Source organism: Meleagris gallopavo, chromosome 5 (genome assembly GCF_000146605.3).
Source record: "Meleagris gallopavo isolate NT-WF06-2002-E0010 breed Aviagen turkey brand Nicholas breeding stock chromosome 5, Turkey_5.1, whole genome shotgun sequence".
Taxonomy (NCBI): domain Eukaryota; kingdom Metazoa; phylum Chordata; class Aves; order Galliformes; family Phasianidae; genus Meleagris; species Meleagris gallopavo.
This window is the reverse complement of record NC_015015.2, coordinates 27,229,731-27,254,830: the sequence shown is the minus strand read 5'-3', so window position 1 is coordinate 27,254,830 and position 25,100 is coordinate 27,229,731. Positions and strand designations below refer to the sequence as shown.

Below are 25,100 nucleotides of genomic sequence, written 5' to 3'. Positions count from 1 at the left end.
GCATTTCAGTGAGTAAATGGGACCTCTTTGTATTTAGGAAACATGCCTTCTTGTATGCTTCATGCTGTATTCCTGGACAAGCAGACAGGCATTTCCCTTCCTTAAACAGACAGACCTAGCTGTACTAGACTGATCACTAGGTTTTATAAAAACGATTGCTCTGAATATGTTTTGCCTTCCAGTTCAGCATCTCACGTACGTTTTTGCATCTTCAATGCAGAATTGCCATAATGATTACTGCTGGTTTCTAGCTTATAAAGGGAAGGGCTTCCTGTTTCGCTTGTCCCTGTTCCAAGGACGGATTCCCAGATTTCCTTCAGGTGCAGTTCTACCTGGACAGTATTTACTTTTAATGAAAAGGTCAAGTTTTAAGTATTCTTGGGCATGCAACACCGTTGCAAATTAGCTCCTAGATTTTGCCAAGACGTTTTTTTAAGCAAGACTCTTAGATTCTGTATGAGCCAGAGAGGATGTCTGCTCTGAAATCACACTGGGAAAGGTATATCTTATATACCTTATGTACTTTTCATCATTAAAAAAAGTGAACATAAAGGTTTCATATTCTTGTTATTGTCATCAGATCTTCCTCCTCAGTTGACAGCATCAGAAAAGATAAATCTAAATATTGAAAATATAGATTAAAAAAAATAGTCCACAGTGGAGCTTTTCCCTCCTCTCAAGAGGGACTATATAAAAAAGAGAAGTCAGAGAACTCAGGATTTATCCCCATGAATGCCTGTTTGTACAGGATCAGATGCCATTAGAGATCCAGCTCCCTGCTTTCTCGACATTTTTCTGTGAGAGATTTGAAGGACCTGCCGGAGTCCCAGAAAGACTTCAGGCTAAAAACGTCTTGCCTCAGCAAAACTGGGAAGCCTTTAAATTGATAGCACTTGCCCCGAGCTCTCTCTGTGGCACCTGAAATGGGCTTCTTTGTACATGGAACCTTTTTCTTATCCCCGACTGATGCCATATCAGAGAAGATTGTGAGAAAGTGAGAGAAAATAAGTTGGCAAATCATCCCACTGAAGCAACTATCTATCAAGAAGTTCTTCCCTTGTCAGAGAATTAAGGAGCTGAACATTAGTCACTGATGCCCCAAGTACAGATACAAAAATAGGAACAATAACAGAGTACAGAACTAGTTCTCTACTTCGACAGAGATGCTTCAAAAAGCATCTTTTAATTTCTTGTATTCCATGGTGGCAAAACCCCAAACTGTAAAAGTAGTAGTTATGCTGTTAGCATGAGGATAATTAAAGCCAGCTATATTAGATTATCTGATTAGGCAAAGGCAGTTAGCTACAGTGACATTCATCTGTCACCATAGCAACAAGGGCAAATAGACTTTGCTATCTCTGACATACTGATGATTGTTTAACAAATGGGTCCTGTTACAGTCGTCCTCAAAACTACCGTTACAAAGTACTCCATTTCCAACACAGAACAGTATTTATTGCTAAAAATCCTTACGCCTTTCTCTGTGGCCCACCTCTAAGCCCCACACATTACAGGGAATGCCTCATTCATTCCTCCTGTAATGAAATTCATTTTCTTGCCAGCACATCCCAATGCCTTACACTGAACTGAGGAAAAAGAGGTATTTTTTCCTATTTTGTGTTGCTTAGCCTTAGTGGTAAATGCTTGCTGCAAGGTGTTAATTTTAGTACACAGCTGTGCTTTCTCATACTGTGTTTCTGAGGTTCAGGTCTCTGAAATGGAGGACAACAAACAATTCAGCTGGTCAATGCATCCAGCATACATCTGAAGTCGAGGCTTAATTCTCCTTTATTAACGAGCTTCTAAATCTCATTTTAGATTTCTAAAGTCTGACTTGAACACACACACTCCAAATTAACCACTGTATTCTCATTACTAGCAGAAATCAAATCTTAAGCTACAGAGTTAATTATATTCCTGCAGGTGCCTTAAAACAAGATTAAAATAAAGCAAAAAAAAAACATTACCAAAAAGGTCAAAATCATTCTTGTTAATACTATCAATTTCAGTGAGACTAGGCTTGAGATGAATTTGTATCTCATTTGCAATCAGCATTAAAATAGCAAGTGTGTTGGCAGAAGCACACGGCATTATTGAATGGCTTGTCTGTATCATGCCTTGATGCTGGTGCTATCAGTTCTTTGCTTCTACAAGTACTAAAATTAGGCCAGCTCGTCTAAAAATTAAGGGCTCAGACAAACCAACCACTTGCATCCACATTCTAATTCATCACAGTTTCTGCAACAGAGAGAATGGAAGATCAGACAATCACTATGAAGTTCTCTTATGATTTAATTCCAGAGAGATTTTTACAAGACACCTGAAGGACAGACACTTCTGAAGGAGTTGATTAAAACAAAGGGATATTAGCTGCAGTTTTTATGTATGGCTCTTCCTCTCATCTTCTCCACTTCTAGAGGCAAGCACTTCAAGCATCTGTGCGGGGGAAAGACAGCCATACACAGGAAGGACTTGTGTGCTCAACTGTTTTCAATGCAGTAAATAGCACTGGTTGCAGTAAACCCTTCCACCGCTTATTCAGTTGTCTTTCTCAGGTGTTCGATTCATCACTTCCTTCACCTTGCTGCCAGTCACTGCCACCTTTACTCATTTATTTCCCCTCTCAAGTGTTCTCCTTGCTCCCTCACTCCTCAATCCATACACATTTTTCAGTCACATTTTCCTCTGCTCCCTCAAGGTCCTCCCTCCTCAGCCTGTTCCTGCATTACTGTGCCACGCAGACCCAACAGTGTCTCAGAACTGCTGGTGCTATTTTTCCTGTTCCCCCCCCCCCCAGAATCACAGAACACCAGGGACTGGAAGGGACCTCAAAAGATCACCTAGTGCAATGCCCCTGCCAGAGCAGGAACACCTAGATTAGGTCATCTAGATTTTCTCTACTGCTAGTGGCTGATACTATCCTCCAATCTGTTTGTAGAAGGAGCTGAAATGCAGAAGAAACCACCAGCACCTAGTCACCTGCAAAATGCTCTTTACTAAGACAGTGCTGTAAGCAGTAAAGTCATGCAGATCAGACAAGACAGGAGCCTTAAAACAATCTGATCACCACAGAGGACACAATATACAACAAAAGGTAAGAAGTTCTGGCTCTGTCAAACTTCCTACACCTTTCCTTTGATTTCTCTCTAGTTTGCACTGTCCAAGGAGTTGAGTTGCTCAAGGTTGTCACACAAGTTTCATTGCTCACACTGTGACAGAACAGGCATTCCCTTTTAAGGAGGCATTCAACCAGAGATGTCTTTCAAAGAGTTATACAACCTGTGACAGGATCCTCAGTCAAAATGGCCTTTTAATCACTAGGCAAGAAAAAAAAAAAAAGGACAACAAAACAAAGAAAAAAAAAAACAAAACCAAAACAAAACAAAACAACCCCAAAACAAAACCCTGGCAGAAGTACACAAAAGCAGCACAGAGGATGTTTATACCAATGCTAATCCAATAGTCTAAGCACACTCATGCAGGAAGGATCCGCAGGGTGAAGGGTCAGCAGATCTAAAAATCCAAAAGAAAGGCTTCAGAGTGCACAAATCAAGTTCCCAAAGCAAATAAATTCCTCTGGCCAAACTGCTTTTAAACAATGGCAGATTGGCTGCTTGGAAATTGAAAGGTCAGTGAGCTGCTACACTTACTCAATGCACTTTTGTTTAGAGCCTGTATTCGATAGATTTATGACCAAGACATTTGCATACAAACCTGACAGAGGGACAGATGAAGGAAAATACAGGAAAGCAAACTAAAGTACCAGTAGAAGACAAAGAAGTTGAACTAGGATCAGATACCAAAGGCTTAAAAGCAAGTGGTGTAGCAGTGATTGAGCCATGGTCCTAAGGAATCTGGTCTGTATGCTGCAGACCATTAAAGTATTCCTTCTCAGGACAAATTAATTCTGCCAACTTGTAGCTGCTTAAAGTATTTGTTATTATTGAGACGTAAATGACCTCATTTATAGCCGTATGCAGCAGCACTGGTTATAATCCTACTTAAAAATTAATCATTCTGGTTTCTTTCCTATCATTGATAGACAAATAATTTATATAATTTCTATAGCATAATCTCGAGAGCAGCAGAATGCAAAGTGCATTACTGTATCATAATCCCCTGCCTCTCCACCTTCAACCTCTACTGTCAGAAACAACAACAAAAAAAATTTGTCTTGCTCCCACAATATTGGCTGTCTTTCTTTAAGGAAAAAGAAAAAATCCAGAGCCTAACAAACTTTGCCATCTCTCTGCATTTCATATAACAAGACAAGCTTTCTAAAAATACAATCAATTGTCATATAATTCAGAGAACATACACAGTGTCTGGAAGCCACAGAACTTTATGTTGAAGTGATCTAATGCAAGTGTGCACAAAAATTACAGGTGTCCCTGAAGCAGTAGCTGGACTAAGTTCAGGTCAGGCTATGCTAAGGCTCAACTGTACCATTCAGAGAGGATGAATTAAATTTTTCACACACAGTATTAGAAGTCTTAAAAGACCACATATTATGGCTGTGACCAAACTTTGTACAGTACTTCAAGAACAAAGAACGAAGCTGGGAAAAAGAAATACTTTTTTGAGGTACAAACTCGCGAAATCCTGATCTTACCTCTTACACCTTCAAAACTGAAATAGAGTTTAAAGTTGAAAAACCCAATAAAACATTTGCATTATCTTAACCAGGCAAATGAGACACAGCTTCTTAGAAAAGAACACAATGAGAAGACAGAGGGGCTGGGGAAAAAAATTGTCTGAAGGATTTGAACAAAACAAAACACTTCTTTCTCAATTAGTACAAGAACACGTTTTCTGACAACTAATCTTACCTTTATAATCTTTTCAACACCAGAAGAACAGATCATGTAAGTGTGAGGATTAAACCGGACTTGATTTACAATTGACCGATGACCTTTCAATACCATAAAGGCACCATTGACAACCCTGCCAATGCCACCTAGGGGAAATAAAAAACAACTGAAATTAATAATCACATGCCCATATTGCTTTCATTTATAATCATATAAAGTCATTACATTTGACAACGTGCTTCAGTTTTTGGCAATACTTAAGGCCTGTGCTGGCTGCAGAATTCCAGTTTTATGAGTAATGCCCCTATGAAAAGCTGCAAGTTTGATGAAATGCATCCTTCCTGTAAATTAGGACTTGGAAGTTAGCTTTAGTTCAACCATCTAAACAAAAATATTTTTGACCCAACATGACAAGTGTGTGAATAAGAACAACATACGTACTTTATGAAATCACCAGTGAAATTTTACTGCCTAAGGCATGACACCACTCAACTTGTGAATGTGGAGCAGAGAGAAATAAAGAAGTTGACTTTCTAATAGCTCTATTTTTTTTTATATATTAGCAATTCATTGCAGTCATAATTGACCCTCGTCCGATGGATAAGAATTTAGGGGTATCAATTTTAGGACTAGTAGTCTTAATTACCACATTACAGCTAGACTTAGTGCAACCTTCTCTAGATTAAATTCTATATCAGCTCATATTTCTGTGAATCAAGCTTAAAGATGGACCTGAAATAACAAATCCGACCAGTGGGTTGTATAATTCTTTTCAAAAGGATAGGGGATTAGCTGAAGTGCAATACTATTGCAGCAACTATAGAATTCAAAATGAAAGCTAGACAACTTTTTCTGCCTGGTTATTGACTCTTACTAAGTTTATACACTGAAGAAAGAAACTCATCACACAGCTGGTTTCAATTTTTTTGTTTGTTTGTTTTTATTAAATATAATCTGTGAATATATATATTCACATAAATAAACCATAGATACATTGGAAAGCATATCTCCATATCTGAATAAACAAGATTCAATGAACATGCTATGATTAACACTGTAAGTGAAAAAACCAAGACTTATAGAAGACAGAAAGTAAAAGCTGAAAACCACTTCAGAGGAAAACAACCTTGCTATTTACAAATCCAAATGCTGTAAGGACACTGTAAGTTGTTTGCTCTTCTCCTTTGTCCTCAAAGAGGAGATCTTTCAGCTGAAATAGCTGCTGGTTTGAGCCCTAAACCCAATGTTGAACAACTTGTCTTCTGAAACAGGAGTTCTCCTACAGAACAAGCTTCCTGAGGAAAAGCTTGCTTTATCACTGAAGTATAATATCAAAACAGAATTGTCAAAAAGAAAAAAAAGAAAAGAGAAAGTTCCTGTATCACCTTCTATTTCTTAAGTTACATAAATGACAAAGAACCGAAGCTTACATCCATCTCCTCCACTCCTCTTAAAGGTACTCCATGCCTTCCACCCATAACTAAACTCAAAATATCAGACTGATGTGTACAAACTGTGATAAGGATTCAGAAATGGGAAGTCACCCAATACCTAATAATCTCAGGCCTGTCTACAAACAGAAAGGTTTCCAAAAGCTGTAAAGATCTATTTACTCAGATCATTTTTTGCAGATCAAACTGCAGTATCATAACACTTCGAGACAGAAAGATAACATACATGAAAAGCAAAAAGAGACGGCGAGAGATGAGGACCAAGTCAAGAAAAAAGCAAATAAAACTTTATACATCAACTATGTCTACAAAATTAAGGCTGATTTAAAATTCAGCTAATTGGAAAGCAAGATCATTCCAGTTAACTTCAAGATGCATTCACTAGAATTGCCGTGAGACTGAGCTACCTGCGATAGTTCATTAAATGGGCTCTTTTAATTTTCTTCTCCTTTCTTTCAGATTCCTCACAACCTTTCATTCCACTCATCCCAACAGACGTTCATGACCACATTTGTGGCTGATGGCAAGTTGCCCTACTCCCACAGCATTCTTTCCAGACAAATCATAGTTGTCAATCCAATTGTGTCTATCAAGCCAACTGTACATGGTTACATCAAGTCCAGTTCTCAATGTATTTGTCTTGACCTAGCAGACAAACGTTCCAGGAAAGACGGCCTCGGGACCTAAGGGACAATTTGCTTAGGAAATGTTTCCAAGCCTGTAAGTAATGCTGAAAATAAAGTTGTAATCAACCACAGGCTCTAGCTGCCTGAATTCAGTAGAAAACAACAAATATGCCCAATGAGACTCTTACAAAAAACTCAGAAGTTAGAGGAACAATGAACAAAGGAAGAATTATAACAGAAATGAAATACAAATTTAGGGCATCATAACTTGGGCTGCATTTCTAAGTTTGTCATTGGCCACTTGTGAAACCATCAAGCATTGAGTTAACCCATGATTATTTATCTAGTAGGTCAGTATTAACAGTTAACCATCTTCTGAAACTTCAAATGTTTATAAATTCATCAAGAGCACTGGATGAAGAGTACACAGCATGCCACATCCAGAACACAGCTCTCCCTGGGCCTTTTTCACATTCAGTCACTGCGACTGAACTCCAAAGCTCTCTGCTTTAAATACTGAAGTTTCCTAAATTAAAGATTATAACTTTCAAACTGTTAATAGTAAAATCAGATGAAGCACAGTCCTAGAACATACTTCACTCCTTTTACAGTGAACTTGATTGAACTTCTCCACAAAACCCCTTAAAACAACTAACTGCCAATTACAGGAAAAGTCCTCATGAACTTTGTGATTAGCAGAATCACAAAGCTTAGCAGTCTGCCTTTTCCAGTAGTATGAAAGGTTTCAATTATTTTAAATAAAAAGCACTGACTTCAGCAAGGCCCCAATAATCTCAATGTTGAATGTAAGAGACTGCCCCAGAACCTCACTTTGGAGAATTCCTTTGCCTGATGCAATTTTAGTCTACCAACTCCTACAAACTTCAGTGATGTCTCTATGCTTAACACAGAGTCTTCTCTATCCTCCCAGTGGTCCCTCCACATATCAGCAAAGCTGATATCCTATTACATGAGTATCTCTGCAGCAGACAACTCGTGTTCAGACTTGTCTGGAATGCCCCTGGTCTCTCAAGAATCCAGGCTCAGCAGAGACTTAGCTGCAGCCTTACAGTTCCTAGCCATCTCACAGCATGAGTACTATCTGCTTATGTCTGCTGGCAGAAGAAAAAAATATGAAAAAAAGGGAAAATAAAATGCATCTGTACATTAAGTTGAGGTTGGCCACTCAAATTCCTGATGCCATCTTCCATTCTAATAGCATATTCAGAACTGGAAAAGACCCATAAGGATCATCGAGTCCAACTCCCAGCTTCCCACAGAGCCACCTAAAATGCAAACCATGCTTCTAACAGTATTAGTTCAGAAATTCCTGTCTATTCACGCTGCAAAGCAACATCTCAACTGCTTTCAAGCAAGACTGTGATGAGTAGCATGCTATGGTCAAACCATCACGTAAATCAAGCTGGTTAGTGGCACAGTAGCCAGAACAGCAATAATCAAACTGGTGTTGCTGTCTTCACTTAAAATGGTATTTTTATTTGCCTGGTTTCACCTCTGTTATCCCAACAAATCTCAGATTTTGTTTTTGAAGTTTGTTGGGGCTGTAGCAAGGGGCAGCTTCTGAATTTACTGGCATGCACAGGTCCTGCAGCTGGGTTAGCATGACAGCTTTTATATTCCTAGTTACACATTTGTATATGCAGTATTCATACAGAAGCCATAGATAGAGCTGTCACATATTATTATTAAATAATTTATTTACTTTAAAATTCTTCACAAGCTGATTATTCATGCAGAATTTAGAATGTTTCTAACTTCCTAACCACTAGGAGCGGGGGATGGAAATACAGTAGCTGGTCTTGCAATACTTTCCAAAAATTGCTATGCCTAAAAACAGTTCTGACTAGTTATTTAGTGTTCTAGCTGTACTAGTCAATGTTTTTTTGTTTTGATGTGGTACACAAAGTGAAACATCAAGAAAATCCCTCCTTTCCTACACCCTACAAATAGGTGCTCTGAAGCAATACAAAGTCTCAAAAAGTTTTTAAATAATGTCCTACTATGCTATTTGACAGCTGGAACAAACCACTTGTTGAAGTTTAAATTTGAAGCGCACGTCTTTATAAACATACGTTTTTAAAAGCTCCTTCTTCTGCACACGTTTGACAAGATGGTGGTAACATCAAGGCATATCTACATGCTACAGTATGGACAGAGGGAAACAACAGTATAAGGCCTTGAAAGTAGTGGATATCTTCTAAGTTACCAAAGGGATTACATATTGACTTGTTTTATTATTTGCGTTTTAAATTTTATGCTAATGAAACCCTAATAATTATGCAACTTTGCATATTTATGAAAATGAGTTGATGCTCTCAATTTAAGAAACATGCTTGATGGTACACACCAACAAATTAAAAACAAACAACAAGCACATGCTAATAAAATAAAAGTGAGAGCAAGCTATGTGGGCAGCAATCTGACTTCCCATGCATAAGTTTCAAAACACATAGCAGTATTTAAACCAAATAAACAACTGAAGAAATTATTTGGAGAATAAGGAAAAGAGGAAAGTGTATATTACGAAAAGCACCTCAGTGCAGAAATCCTCTAAGAACATAAAACAGTCTTTAAAGTAATGAAAGCTGCTACGTTACAAATATTTTTAACAATTCGAATCACTGGAGAATTTCCTGGGATAAGGAACAATCTTCACTGCAACAGAGGAATTAAATGACCTCATTAAAAAGAAGTCCTTCCTATCTAGGACACTGCAAAAGCAGCCCTGCTGGTTGTTCATATAAGGTAGAAAGATGCTCCATAGAGTAATGCATAACTTCATACACGCCTTGTGAATTACTCAAAGCGTTGAAAGCTCCTGAGAAGAACCAGATATATACAGCTGCTGCCAGTGTGCCACAGCATGCCATTTGACTGTAGTACTTGGCACTGCAGTAAAAATCTAACATAAAAATAATTTGGTTTTCATTAATAACAATACAGGACACATTTAGACCATAGGCCACAACCCCACATTTGAATCCTATGAGGTCACAATGTGCTCATGGGAGAGAGCAACAGCACGGCCGCATGCCGAAGAACTTTGACATTGCTTCATGTTCTTGCACCAGTCAAGCAAACAAATATTTCTAGCGTACAAGACCTCTGCCTTTGGGGTAGCTGATTATGTTTAGAGACCTTACAAAGTCTCTGGTCACTCACAAACCCCCACTTGTTTTGCTCCTCAGAGACCTGTCTGTCTACAGTGAAACACTGCTGCCCAGGCACAGGTTCCTGCAACACCTCCACCATCAGGACCAGGAACCTGATTCCAGCTGTGGAAGCAGCCAGAGCAAACTCGAAGATTCCCAGCAGAAGAGGCAGAACTGGCTTTGGTCACACCAAAGACAGGGTGAGAACAGCAAGGCTAGTTGAGAATCTGTTTCCTCTCAGCAAGGTAAGGAACGGTTTGGGAGACACACCAGGGAAGTCTGGCTTAGCACTCCTGCTGCTCCAGGAGAAAGCAAAAGGCTGTGTCTTCCATAAGAAAGCAGCTCCAACACTAGGTGCAGGCTGTCACCTTCATCACCTTCCCACCTGCTCACCACCACTCAGGCCAGGTGAAAGGACCAGTGAAAGCACATGCAGTGGTGGCTTGGTATCAGCAGCTGCCTTGGGCAACCTGCCCTTCCAGGCAATCCCTACTGCACTTCGCTGGCCTCGAGCCAACCCTTTGGTGATCTCAGACCTCTGTAGAGCTTCCAAAAGCCAAAGAAAAAAATAAATCACATTTAAACATCTAAAGAATATGTGGAAAGCTGTAGTAGCAGAGGCTATTTTTGAACATCTGTTTTGTCCCTACTTTTTTTGTTGCTAAATACCTGCAGTATCCATACCTTATCTATACCAGCCATCCTACTATTGTTGCTGGCAGAGACAAGCAACAGTGGGAAAGCAAAAGACAAATTTACTATAAAAATGAACCTTGGCACACCCTTCCCACTCTGATCCCTTTCTTGCTGAGAGAGATGACTCCCATGGCTCTGCCCCACTGGACACTTGCTGCAATCACTGCACAAATGTCCCATAGCACACTGCTGCCAGCATTGACGTGAAGGAAGAGACAAACTAAAAGCAAAATGATCCCAAGATCATTGCTCACAAACAAACACATTTTTAATTGAAAATTAAAAAAAAGAAAAAGATCAAGCTTCCAGGGCATTCTCCCCTGGAAGTGGAGTCAGAAAACTGATCCCAAGTGTGCACATACATAAAATCTCAAAAAAACCTAGACATTATGAAGCAACTAATCGTTGATTATTCATCTTCATCTGTCAGCCTGCAACTCAGGAAGCTGAAACCACAAGCTGTCCCCAGTGAGACAACCCTGTTCAACTGTTATTAAAAGATCTGTTGCTGAATTCTTCAATCTAAAGATTAGTGCATTTACAATGACCAAGAAAAAGGGAAGAAAAAATTGCATCAGTTTTGCTGCAAATTCATGCAATTAGTTTAGTATCTGTACCACAACATTGGACCCTTTCTTGCTAGCAGTTGCAGCCAAAGACAGAATTAAAAAGAGATTCTGAATCAGTTTGCAGTTCTGATTTAGCAAAGTTTTTGCAAAGTCTGATAAGAGCCTGACAATGTAACTTGAAGGATTGCAGCCTGCCTTTTTCCAGTCACAACTAAGTATCACGCACCTCACACAGCATCTTAGAGGAGTTCAAAGGCAAGAGAAAAAAAGCTCTGAATTAAAAGATGATTCAGAGTAGCGAGTGAGGAATGTAAAGCCCTACCAAACCCTCCATTACTTCACAAGACATGCCAGGTTCTGTCTTGAACAGAGATTCTTTACCAAGAGACCATGTTTATGGGAGTTTGTTCTAATACTACCTGAAGTGTTTGTGCTGTTTAACAGACTTGCTGAACAGGTCACTTCTCACTTCTAGCTTGCCTTGAAGTCAGATAAATGTCATGGAAACTCAGGGCTGCTTTTCTTCTACCAGGCCAATACATATATTTTGCTAGAAACTTTGCCTCTAAAGAAAATAGAATAAGTGCTTTAAAGAGGAAGTTGGCTAACAGACTTACCAAACAACTGGCAATTACTTCTGAAGCAATAGTGGAAAGCTGGATGGAGAAGGAAGTGGAATAACCAACAAAGTATTCTATTTTCAAGTAAGGACAAAAGGTGATTTAAAAGCAACTCCTCTTTTGGCACTGGAAGTCCTGGCCTGTTTAAAACAATCTAAACTTGGAGAGAGAGAGAGTCAGCGAGACTCTTCAACCAAGAAGAGCCTCCTAAGCAGCTTAGAGAATACTTTTTCCTCCTCCCCAGTTTTCACACAAATCCTGTCTTAAAAAAACTAATCTGAACAAAAGCACTGGAGGAATCCCCAGCTGAAGGAGAACAACTCAAAGCAGCCTACTGGTAGGATATCTTTGAATTGTGATTATTTACAAAAAAATGCCAGAATTTGCTCAATTTTCCAGGCAAATATACAAAGCAGGTAACTGGATTCCTCCAACATGAAATAAACTTGCAGTTGCTTGACTGGTGTGTTTCTTTCCATTCCTTATCTTTTTTTTGTAACATTGCTAGCCTTTAGATAGCAAGTAATAGCTATACCTGAGCATAACCACAGGGATCTGTTTTAGAGCTGTCCCTAAGAAGACAATCTCTAGAAAGATTTATGCTTGTAAATAAGTTATTTACTAATAAATGATATAATTTAAGGGAGTTGGACATAAATATTCATAACAAGTGTCTGAATTCAACAGACATCAGTTAGGGCACTACTTTTATTTAAAACAGTGACCAACAGGACATTATATCATCCTGTTTCGTTTGTGAAATATTTAAATGAAAAACTACATTCCACCCCTTAATATCACAGACCCAAATATATTCCTAAATTAAGCTAGAATGTGAAAATAAGGAGTGTTCCTCTCAAGCAGAAGGTTTCTAAGGTCTCCACATCCGATAGCAAGACTTCTTTTCCAAGAAGGAAGCAGAGCAAACTCTACAGATGAACTATTATGAACCACAGGATCAGATTTTAAAGAGGGTGTTTCATCACAATCAAAACAGGCACAACCCTTCAAGAGCTGACTGAAGAAAAGCTTCAAGAAGACTATCACAGGTGACTTGGATGGGTAATGTGTTATTTGCCACAGAAACAGAATTTCTGTGTCTATCAGAACAAAGCTTATGAGCCTTTTCAAAATCTTCCAATAAATCTCGTGTAAATTGAGCAGTTCTCTATGACACGCAGGTTCCTAGTGCAGGATCTTCTGATCCCATTAAGCAAGTACTGAAGGCAATTGACATTAAGTAATTAATTTTGTAACTGAAATGTTGCAAGTTTACTGACACCCTTCCTCAAGTTAGAAGAATCAGAAACAAAAAAGCTGACTGAAACACATATGACACTGTTTTGAAACAATTCTAGCTACCACTCTGTGCAAAGATCCCAGATAAAAAGTTCGTCATCTGCAGTTATCTGGAAAAAAAATTCAGGAGCATTACAGCCAAACACAAAAAACTTAATTTTATAAATGCAGTCAGGACAAGTAACACGCATAAAATGTAATTCTACAGTGCTCAAATGAAAACTTACTGATAAATAATATTTATATGTACGTAACATTTGTTTTAAAGAGAAGGAAAGTCCATAATTAACAGAAATATAATAAAACAAAAAGAGAATCATACAAATTAAAAGCTAAGCAGAGGGACGTTTCTATAAAACCCATAATAAAGGACACTGAGGATTTTTAACAGGACCATCTTCAGAACTTCTGGACTGCAACACCAAATGTTCACTGAATAACCAATCCAAGATTCAAATGACATTTTACTCAAAACTTTGCCTCTAAAAGGTTTGGTTACCAGTAAAGTATCCTCTTAGCTTCGATTGGTGATGAATGGCCTTTTAAAATGGAACAAGATCTTCTCACTTCAACTCCATGACAGATTGTAATTTGCTCTCACTATTGCTAGAGTACCTCAAAATCATGAAATAACACTTGGTTGTCCTTAATGCCACTAAGATGCACGATTTAAATTGTGAAAGTCATACAGAATAGAAACAGTAGATTTACCCGGAGATTTAATGAAAGTACAAAACCACTCCAACATTTTAGAGATGCTGACATTGTATGGCCCAGAGGAAATAATGGATGATGCTGTATTGCCAAACTCTACATATTACTGAATGATATAAATCAGGCACTGACCAAGAGTAGCATTTGCAACACTATTGTTGCATCCCAGCCTGTTGCTTTTCTTTACTCAACATCAGCTCTTCAACTCTTTTATACAGATTTTGCTACAATTACTTTCTTCGCATGTCTGCCCCACCTTGAGAACAATCAAAAATAGCCCAAAGCAGTAATTTCTACCAGCAACGGCACTCCTCCACTCAGAAAGTCCAAGAGAATAACTGCACTGTAGTAGAATTCAGTGTGAAGGTTTTGGGGTGGGAGGAAAGGAAAAGACAGGTGGACTGTACAGAACAGACCAACGTACTAGAACTGTAAGGTGCAGTCTGGAAACCCAGAAGCATTTTATATTGCAAACTTCTACCTGGGATGAAATACCTTAGTAAGACCCTATGTATTTCAGTGAGCTTCAGCAGCAAAGTTGGTAGACAGGAGGGAGAAAAGACAATCTGCCTCCAGCCATAACTCCTTCCCTTTATCAGCTCCTCTGGAAGATTTACATGATAGTTATATTGGAACAGAAATAAGAAGAAAATTACTATATCACAGATTCACATAGCATAGCCTATTACTACCCTTACAGGTTTCACTCAAATAATTCTAGAATAGTGGCTGAGTAAAAACAGCAATTGTTGAAAATCGAACTAGTATATCAGACACATTCCCCACCTAAACCCAAATTTCTGAAATAATAATAAAAAACTTACCTGCTTCTGGATCTGGAGGAATCCTCCACATATACAAATTGAAGTCATCAGAGCCCGAAAGAATGTACTGTTAAGAATAAAAATAAAAACAGTTTATCACAAGGTAACACCCGAATTAAATTATTTTTTATCTGCTTTCTCCAAACATAAAAAGAAAGAAAACAAAATGATTTTCTCATTCATTCCACTCACTGATCAACTTACCTTTAGATAGGGATAAAGTGCAACAGAATAACGCTTTATACTTGTAAATGGACCGAAGTTCAAAAGTACTCTTACATATATAACACCCAGTGCCCAAAGAGTATGGCTTCTTTGCTAAATAAGGCTATAGATAATGACTGGCTTTAATGCATACAGGCCTAGATCAAACTCAGATCTTGTAGTTTGCAACACTTTTTTTTAATGTTTAAAAAAACAACATTTTTTAATGTTAAGTCATTTGTTCTTTTTTCCCCCTTAGCTCTTGAACTACAGAGGAAAACTTCTTCAAACATGCACCTAAAAAGAGAGCCAGCACATCCGCTACACACAAGCACAAAGCACATGGCTCGTGGCAGTCTGCTAGAGACCATCAAAGGTCAGTCAGTGATGGTGGCATTCTTGAACACTGAACAAAACCAAAGTTGAACACTCTTACCAAGTATCAAGCAGTCCGAAAGAAAACATGTGAATCACCCTGATTTTATTTTATTTTTTCCTGATTACATTTACTCTGAAGAGATGGACAGATGAAAAGATTTAGGCAATACTCAATCTGTAATAGCCCTACATAATATACTACAAACATGCACAGGAATAACAGCTGACATCTCACGTGGAAAAAAGCTTATCCCCTCAGTTCCAAGAGGCCATAAACTGTGCCATGTCTTCAAATATCTCTTCTCCAGTGAACTGTAAATCCCAGATTAGTGATGAGATGACATCGATGATTATTGTGGTCCTTTTCAACCTAGCCCTTTCTATTATAGAATCATAGAAACACAGGCAGATACCAATTCTAGTTACACACGTAAAGAGAGAGTAAATCTACCATCCTCAACAGACTTGCAACTTCTGCTTAATCAGCCAAAAAGATGCTTTTTTATTTTATTATAATAATTATTTGAACATAGGGAAGGAAGAAAAAGAAACAAATGGAGCAAGACCATCTTTTTTCTAACCTTTGATAAGAAAGAAAATTGTTTTGTTTGGCTGAAATATAATTGGTTTCTGTCTTTCATTCTCCAGGGATACATAAACTCATCAGGCAAAGTATCATCAGGCAGTGAGAAGACAAGAATAACATAGGACTGAGAAACAAATAAACAAAAAAATATATACCAACATAGATAAAGCTGATACAAATTTGCATATATTCTGTTTGCAATGCTAATTACGTTCCTGCAGAGCTTGGATGTTTCCAGCCACAAAAAAAATGCAATTACCAGCCACTGAAGTTCCTTCTCTGGTCTCCAACTATCACAATCCAACCATTCTTCTCTCTTTTATTTTTAAAGACTAAGGATGTGAGTAAGCATTTATGAATGCAATTCTGTTCATTTTCTGGTAGGTAAGAAGCACTGATCAAACACTGGTCCCATTAAAAACTTGTGTGCACTCGTTCTGCATCACTCATAGACCCTTCCTTTCCAAGCCAAAAAAGTAATTTCTGCAAGTCAACATGTTCAAGCACTTACACAGCTAACCTCTGCCAAAAGGACCTGACAGTGCCAGGAATACATGCTTCTTCTTTCATTTGACTGCTTGTAAATGTTAGACCACAGCAGGCTGAACTGCGGTGCCAGATCTACACAAATTAAGGCTCTCATAGGCAACCTCCCAGCAACCAGAAAGAAAGCAGCTCTCACACATTTTGTTACACAGAAAATGAATACTTTAAAGAAAAAAGTCTTGCTTAAAGTTATGAAAATGTTGTCAACCATTGGTATTTACTACCAAAGCACTGCAGTTTAAGCAATGACTAGTTCGCCTACAAAACGTTAAGATAAATGAGAACTTCTAAAACGCTAAGTATCTTGAACTTATGACCATAATGCATATTTTTTAAAAAGTTCCAACTCCTTAATATGAGAGCAATTTAGCACTTTATGCAATAAATCAAACAAGCCTAACAATGACAAGCCCAGAAGTGACAGAGCATCCTTTGATTTGCAGATGAAAACACAGTGTGACCTGTAAATTCAATGGCCAATTTTCTAGGAAATCTGGCATGCCACTCACTGCCATTTGAAAACTCCTGATTGAGGATATTCTCTCTTTCTTTAGAGGAAAAAAGATAAGCATGTTCTCCCGGCAATGGGGACTAATGGCAATGTGACTGCATTATCTTGAATGTGGAGGAGGTCAAGACAAATTATTATTCCCCTTACCTGTCCCTTGAGAAGCCACATCTGAGTACTGGGTCAGAGAGACCCAAGTGGACACAAAAGCAACACTAATAAATTGGACAGAGTGGAGAAGGACAATTGGGGCTGTGAAGACACACAATCTACGAGGAAAAGCTAAGGGAACTGGCCTTATTTAGCCAGAGGAGAAAGTGAAGGGATGGATCCCAACAATCTTCTAAGTGCCCAACAGAACAGAGCAGTCAGGGATGACTCTTTAAGGGTGTGCAGTGATTGCTCAGGAAGCAACAGTCACAAGTCACAGCAAGTGAAGTTCCAGCTGAGTACTAAGGAACAACACATTCAGGAATGTGAAAAACATCCCAGCGATGCAGGGGAATCTCCATCCTTTCAAATACAAAATTTAACCAGACAACTCCCTGAACAGCATGATCTGACTTTGAAAACACCTGCCCTGAGACACAACTTACAAAATATGGCTTCCTGACTTCTTCTCTGATGCAATTTATTCAATGAAAAAAAAAAAATCTCAGAATGTTTTTTGTTTTTTTCTCTTGGTTTGGTTGCAGAGGGCAGAGGCAGAGTCAGGAAAATGCCTACCTGAATTTTTATAGTACATCACAACATCATGAAAATTCCAACAGGAAGACAAACTTCACCACACAGACAGAGACATAAGTTCAGTACAAAGACTTGCATAAATTCTAATGTGTACAATTTGGAGAGTTTAATTAAAAAAAAAAAAAGATTGGCACAGTACTTTAACTAATTCACACATTCACATAAAGGCTGAGATCAACAGAGATCTCCAAAGGTCATCTTTCGCAGTGCTCCTGCTTAAGCAGGGTCACGTAAGATCTGGTTGCCCAAGACCACATTCAGACAGCCAGCTCTAAGTAGATATGAACTATTTCTGTTAAAAGCACCATAAGGTCCTTCAGTTAGTCATACCCTTGTAGCTTTATAACATTTGCAACAACCAAATGTAAATATGGCCAAAGTATTTTGAAATACATTAGGAGGCAATGAAGATGAATGAATACAGCAGTGTTACAATTTATGTTTAATCAAGGAAGAAGCTCAGCTTCTGAAGAAGTTGCTGTGTCTAACCTTGCAATTAAGATAGCCCTCAGTTGGTGCCAGAAGAATTAACTGATATAGTCTTCTATACAAGATTAACGTTTTAAACTATAGACTATTTTTAAACTATAAACTACAGTCAACTGTGAAGTTTTTACAGAAATTTAAGTTTTATTTCAACAATTAGCTGGACTAGTAATCCCCAGAAACACCATGTTCTGCAAAATGTCCAACAGTTTGTGGTCTTCCACTACCACCACTGAAGCAGCAAGCAGGTTTTCCATTCTCTTATCGTGTTAACAATACCACTGGAATGCATATTCTCTTGATGTTCTCACAATATAGAGCTGAACTCCTAGAAGCAAAACACAGCTTTTCAGCTGGAGGCAAAGAGCCAGCCACAAGTACAACTTCATAGCTATGGCCAGCTGAAGCTTCAAGAGCAGGCATTCAAGCTGTTAAACCCAGACACAGCCATGACACTTAAAAGAGAAAGTCAGTTCCAATGAGTAGTATCTGCACAAGACAGCAAAAACCCAAGGCTTCTGGAAAGCACAGCTGGACATTTACATGATCATCTATGTAAATCTTTATTTCACGTATACAGTATTAATATACCAATAAGTCAATAATTTTCCCCACACAAGTTGAGAGCTATAGGATAAGGATTAAGAAATTAAAGTCATCTGACACTACCAGAGAATTCAAAGAAATAATTGCTGTGAAGTACACCAAGCCCTTGTTAATAAGGCTGAAATCCTGAGGAAAGGGAGCAGACTTTTTAAAAGGAAGAGAAAGAAAGAAAAGGGCTTTGGAGTAGAGTAGATGAAAGAACACCATGTTGCATATGCTTAGACTCCCCTTTGTGTCCAAGGATTTTTGATCCTGAGAGGATGTACAAGGAGTAATTTCTAGGAGAATACCTTCCGCTACTTGCTTCAAGAACAGAAGCCCAGATAATCAAATCACAGAGGAAAGCTAAGAAGAGGCAGAAGTATATGCACTCACAAAGATGAGTAAATGCACAGACAGGGTGCACTCCCCTTCTACTCTCCTCTCAAAAGACAAACTCTAAGCAGAAGGTAACCCAGAAAACCAGTGTTGTGCAGAATTCTGCATCAGACTAGACACTGAGCCAGGAGTACAGATGCTCAGATGTCTGAGGGGAGAGACCAATATTAAAACCACCTGTTTCATTGTCTGCATTTTTGCTGCTGTATCTAACTAGGACTTCAGAAGACAACATTCAGCATATTCACATGTACATAAGATTAGAGAGAAAAGCAGTTGCTAATAATTATTTTTTATTATTATTATTTTAAGAAGAATCAGCTTCCATGTCTAGCTGTTAGTAACAATGACAGGAAAAGGCTTCCAGATGACTACAAGCTGCTGATTCAGAAGTTTGCCTTAGAAGGAAGAAAACTCTCAGGCGTGGTTAGAGTCTGCTGCTAGAGAAAGAACAAATTCAGTCTGAGCTTCATGTACACATGAACTACTCAAAATGAACTGCCATCAGGAATCTGGCAGAATTATGCTGGACTAGTGCTTCCCACTCATTCCACTGCAATGCGTCTCCTTTTCTCTTTCCCCAAGGAGATTAGAACAGCTGATACAAAGAGATCTAATCTGTTGCTGCTATAGTCTCTTAACAGTAGCATTAGCATTGCATTTTGCAATACTAGCACTCTGGGGAATTTACTTTTATTCTTACCACTGCTTTCAAAATCCCACAGACTACATTTACTCAGGTACTACTGAATATGGAGTATTTCAATAAAATTATATCTAGCCTTATTCTATAATTTGCAACATCTACGCTTCCTGTTTCCATAAAATTCCCCGTTGTTTATGAGTAAGATCAGAGATATTTTTAAGCTTTTGGCCCTACAAATGGACCAGCAGACGTGGATCATTTTTCCAAAAATATGACTGAATCTTTGGGTTGGGTTTGCTGATGTAGTAGAGAATAAGAAGAACTTAGAAGAACTTGTCTTAAAATGCACAACAGAAAAACATACAATCATCATATCATTATATATGGATGAGTAAGACCATGGGTAACAGTATAGAGAAAATAACAACGATTTTAAGTAACTAACAGGAAATGCCAAACTGAAAAAGCCATATATCTACCAATGCCCAACTTAGGGTCACTCCTCCTAAAGACAGCAAGAAGTCTGAGAGACACAAATTCCATGCTGCTGCTTACCATTTTGCCAACAAATCAGCTCTGAAAGAGATTAAATGTCAATTCCCACTCACCTAAGCATGTCTATCCCTTTTTCAATGGGGCCAACAAAACTTTAAACGTGAAATATCAGATTAGATAAAATTTTTCTCAGGCTTTTAGGGAGACATTCCTTATTTTCTTTAAGTACATCAAGATTCACATGCTAAGGAAGAAGTACAGAGGCATCCAAAATTTGAAGGAGTTCTATGGTGCTTTGCATAGCTCCTTTAAGAAGCAAGCAGTACAGGCCTCCATACATTGCCTTAAATATAATTAATGACAAGAATGCAAGTCTGCTAGGCTGAAGTCTTAATTGCTCTTGACCATAAGAGATATCTTGGACATCTTCTCTGCACCAACTTGACACAAAGTCTGAAAAAAATGTTAGCTGTTTATCCAGGAGATGAAAATTTATTGCAATCTGCACTTTGAAGAATATAAAAATGGAGTATTTTTTCCCAAAGGATAAAGGTTTCCTAAAGAAATAAGACTTGGCTATTTTGTGCTCTGTGGCACCAATCTGACTTAAAGAACCTTAAAGACTTAAAGTTTCAATTCTGATAGAGGACCAGAGGGCCCCAGAATTATCAACTTATTTTAAACAGTCACATAGGTGGTGCCTTGTATGCAGGCACTGAGCAAAAGACAATACCATAATCACACTCCCACTGAGCAACAGGAAGCCCAAATAGAGACCCACAGAATTGTAGATATTTGCAGGGACCTCTGGAGTCCAGTCTAGTCCAAACCCCTACTAAATCAGGTTCCCTACAATAGGTTACAAACTGATCCTTAAACTAAACAAAATGCCTACAAAATCACTATGATCTACTTTTTATGAAACTATTTCAAAGGAGATTAAAAAGCAAACTACAAGAAATAAAAGGACCAACTCATAACTGTGTGTATATGTATTACAGATCTTGACCAAAAATAAAGGTCTCACTATGCATTACACATTTAGATGAAAAATGTTTGATGAAAGATAATCAGTTTCTTCTATTTTTTCCAAATACAGCTGCTTCTTTGGCAGAAGTCTCATTTATAAGTAAGATGCATAGAGCAGTACAGGCATCTCAACAGGACTAGAATTTTTTTTAATGATATATATATTGAATTCACAATTTGAATACAGTTTAGTGCTATGTCTGCTCTTTTCTGCAAGTCCACAGATTTATTTCTGTATCATTTTTCTGCTGCTCAGAGCGCCAACAGATGAGGAAAACAAGCAATCAAAAAAGTTAAGGACATATACACAGTTGATAGTCAGACTTAAAGATCTGAAATGTTTTTTCTAACCTAAGTGATTCTATGAAAAGAAGCAACTTTTTTTTTATATTCAAAAAGCAACAAGATGTGTGCATACACACACACACAAGCGAGATAATGCAATTTGTGTGACGTGGGCAATTCCAAAGGCATAAAAAAAAGATTTCCCACAAAGCAGACATACTGCATTTTTCCTTTCCTCAAGCAACCAAGAAGTAAACAAAACCCAGTTGACTAAATATTTCTGTCTCTTTTCACGCCCTGATCTTTGCATCAGGCTGTTCTTTTATGCTGACGAATCTAAGCTTACAGTATGGAGTTCCTACTGAGCACGGCTTGAAGACTTGCTCTGATTATCTGCTGCCTCCTCAATAGGTATGCTCCCACCTACAACCCTTGTAGCTCTCATAACACAGTAGCAGCCTGGGTCAGTACAATTCCCGGGCTTTATTTCAGCCAGCTTGCACAGGGTTCAGGCAGGGGCCAGCAGAGCGCAAGTACAACACAGGACCTCTCCTCTCGACGCCACACTGCCTGGTGTGCCCCCTCACACTGCAGCCCAGCAGAGCGGCTGCCTCTTCTTGTCTCTGAAGTTCTCACCGCCCTCTGCTAAGAAATTCCTTCCCCCAGGCGAGGTAATCAGAGGGTAGGGTGAGGGAGTGGTGTGATGCAAAGAACAGCCCACCTGTGCAGGTGGTTCTCTTGCTGCTGTCTCAATGACAAGGTCTAAAAGTAGGAAGAGAAAACTGGGAAAATTACTACTAAACTGTGTTTCAGAAAACTTATTCTTTTTAGTAGATAAATTATTTTCTGAATCATATGTTTCTTTCATATCCTTCCTTGCATTAAATCCTGGGTCCTGAATCCTATCCTTTGTGCAGTGTCTGATTATGAAAGATTCACCTTACAATTAGTTCTCATAGCACTGTGGTGTTAAGGAACACGTTTGCTTTCAGAACAGTCATATTCTTTCATGCAAGCCAGGGGAGCAGCTTGAAAGCTTCACTTCTGAAGGCTGTTGTTCAAGAGGGCTCAAACTGGCACAAACAAGAGCTTAAGAGATTTCCATCTTGGCCTGAGAATCAGGCAGGTACATTCAAAAGCATTTTACAACAGTAGCTTTGTTCCTCAGCGCGAAGCATGCCTATCTCATGAACTGGCAAAAGAAAAGCCATGACACAGGAGAGTGGAGAAATACAAATTGCTTCTAGTACATAAAGTTCAAAGCCAAAATGTTGTATTTCCAGTCTCTAATCCTTAGCCTCAGGAGCAGCCAACTCTGCCAGGAGCAGCTCTAAACGCTTACAGAAGCATCATCAGGAACAATCCATCAACATTTTTACAGCTACCTTTTTTGCTATGCAGAAAGGCCACAACAGTGATTTTATTAATGGACAAAAGTAACTTCCTTCAAAACTTTTACTGCGGATTATTAGGGTAAGGAAAATATTACATTCCAAAGAAAGCAACAACATTATATGAAGGGGACTCCTCTTATAGGTGGCTGAAACTGCACGTCCCCCAGTTGCTGTTTTGCTCTTCCCAGCCACCTGCTACATTCCTTTTTTAAAGACATGCTAAATCAAATATTCTACTCATCAGGATGATCCAGAATTCACAATCACTTTTTCAATACCTAGAAAAGGCTGAGTGGTCTTGTTTCATAATTCAGTAAGAAATGTTGTCAGTGTAGTCCCTATTGCTCATCATTTTTAACATGCACTCTATTCCTTCTTCCTTCCCTTTCCTGGGACCTATACTACTAAGCTGCATGTCTCCCGTGATGCATCTATGCGTGCAGATCTCAGTTTTTCTAGTTAGGGCTCTAAAATTAAAATGCAGTTTCAGAATGGTTCCCTTTGAGTTCATGCCATACTTCCCAGAGGTCTAACTACACCCACCAAGGGCTTGTGGGAATTCAGAAGAGAAGAGGGAGAAGAAGTAGGGCTGGGAGGATGCCCCAGGGAACAGAGGAAGAGGTGTTCAGAACCAGAAGGGCTAGAGGAAACTCCCAGCCCCTCCTGCCAAGGCCCAGACTCTGAAGAGCCTCCCAAATGTTGATCCCCAAAGCAATGGGGAATAACTAAATCCATAGCCAGATGCATTTTTCATGTCTGTATTTTATACGCATGTGACTTTATGCATATACCTGTGATTTCATGTGCCAATCAGATACAGTAAAAAACAAAATATCACCTCATCACTAATTCTTCAAAGATGCCAACTTCAGACAGACAAAGATACTAATTTTCTTTTTATCCAAGGATAGCAAAATATTTGCAGAGACTGCTTTGCATATATATTAAGTAGTAATGACTGCAGGAAGCTACTCTTCATTAAGAAGTCTTCTATGCAACGGAAACAAAATGCACTTCTTAGAAAAAGGATTTGTCTTTTTCATTTTTCAAGCTAGACATTGATAAGTATTACTTCCAAAGATAAATGGTCCTTAAATCAGATGACAGAGGAACACAAAAGAAAAGTTCTATTACTTTAGAAAAGCAGTGTACAGCAATGTAAGACCTCTGGCACCTATGCAGCCAATTCTAATTCTAGTCTTAGAAGGTTTATGTTCATGTAATAATTCTGTTGTGTCAAAACTCTGTTGTCCCTACCTAGGGCTATTTAGTGCACAGATTTGAACATAATGAAGGCAGTAACATTATAGGGTTTGCAGCAGACTGCAGTGCCGTGAGTGGTACATTCCTGAAACTCTCCTCTACCAGTGTAATGCCAAAAGAAAAGGCTGAGTGGTGATGTAATGTCTGAGGGCATGCCAGAGTTAAGACTGTGTTTGATTCACAGGGCATAAGTTATTTCTCTCCACTATTTTTTGATGCAGGCAGTTTTACAGCTACAAGTGCTACAGAGTCCCTGTACATTAACTGCATAGGTAAGAAACAAAACAAAACAAAAAAACCACACCACAATGAAATGATAACATTTGTCACTGTGACACAGACAACAGCTATTGAGCAAGAAAAACTTCTAGTCTAGCCTATTTTTGTTTGGAGGGGTTTTCTCAGTTTGAGGGCTTTTTTCCCCCCCTCATCATCATTACAAAGCTCCTATGCTTAAATACACACATGAGTACCTGAAGCTCCATAATACTTCCTGTATCCTCAGACCCAAGAAGCCAATTTCTGTACTCGTCTATCAACTAAAAATCCTTACTATTTAAATAAGGTTTCCCAAATTCTGATGCTGACAAGTAGAATGGAAGCTCCCCACCAGTCCTACTGGCACAGCTTGAGATTCTCACATGTTTTATGCTTTGTATGTAAACTAACACTTGTGTATTGTATAATCAGTGGGAGTTAGACAAATAAGAAATGGCTTTAAGAATCTGGGCCTGGATGTCTGTACTAGAAAGATGGTCAAATTACG

General features: G+C 38.6%; 1 protein-coding gene across 1 annotated transcript in view; it reads right to left on the bottom strand.

Annotated features, from left to right (window-relative positions):
- DCAF5 (DDB1 and CUL4 associated factor 5) overlaps nt 1–25,100 on the bottom strand; it is a 55,831-nt gene that overhangs the window by 3,259 nt on the left and 27,472 nt on the right. The window contains exons 6-7 of the mRNA XM_010711535.3: nt 14,784–14,850; nt 4,830–4,957 (exon numbers count right to left, since the gene is read on the bottom strand). Coding sequence (XP_010709837.2) covers nt 4,830–4,957; nt 14,784–14,850 — 195 coding nt within the window. The remainder of the gene's footprint in view (nt 1–4,829; nt 4,958–14,783; nt 14,851–25,100) is intronic.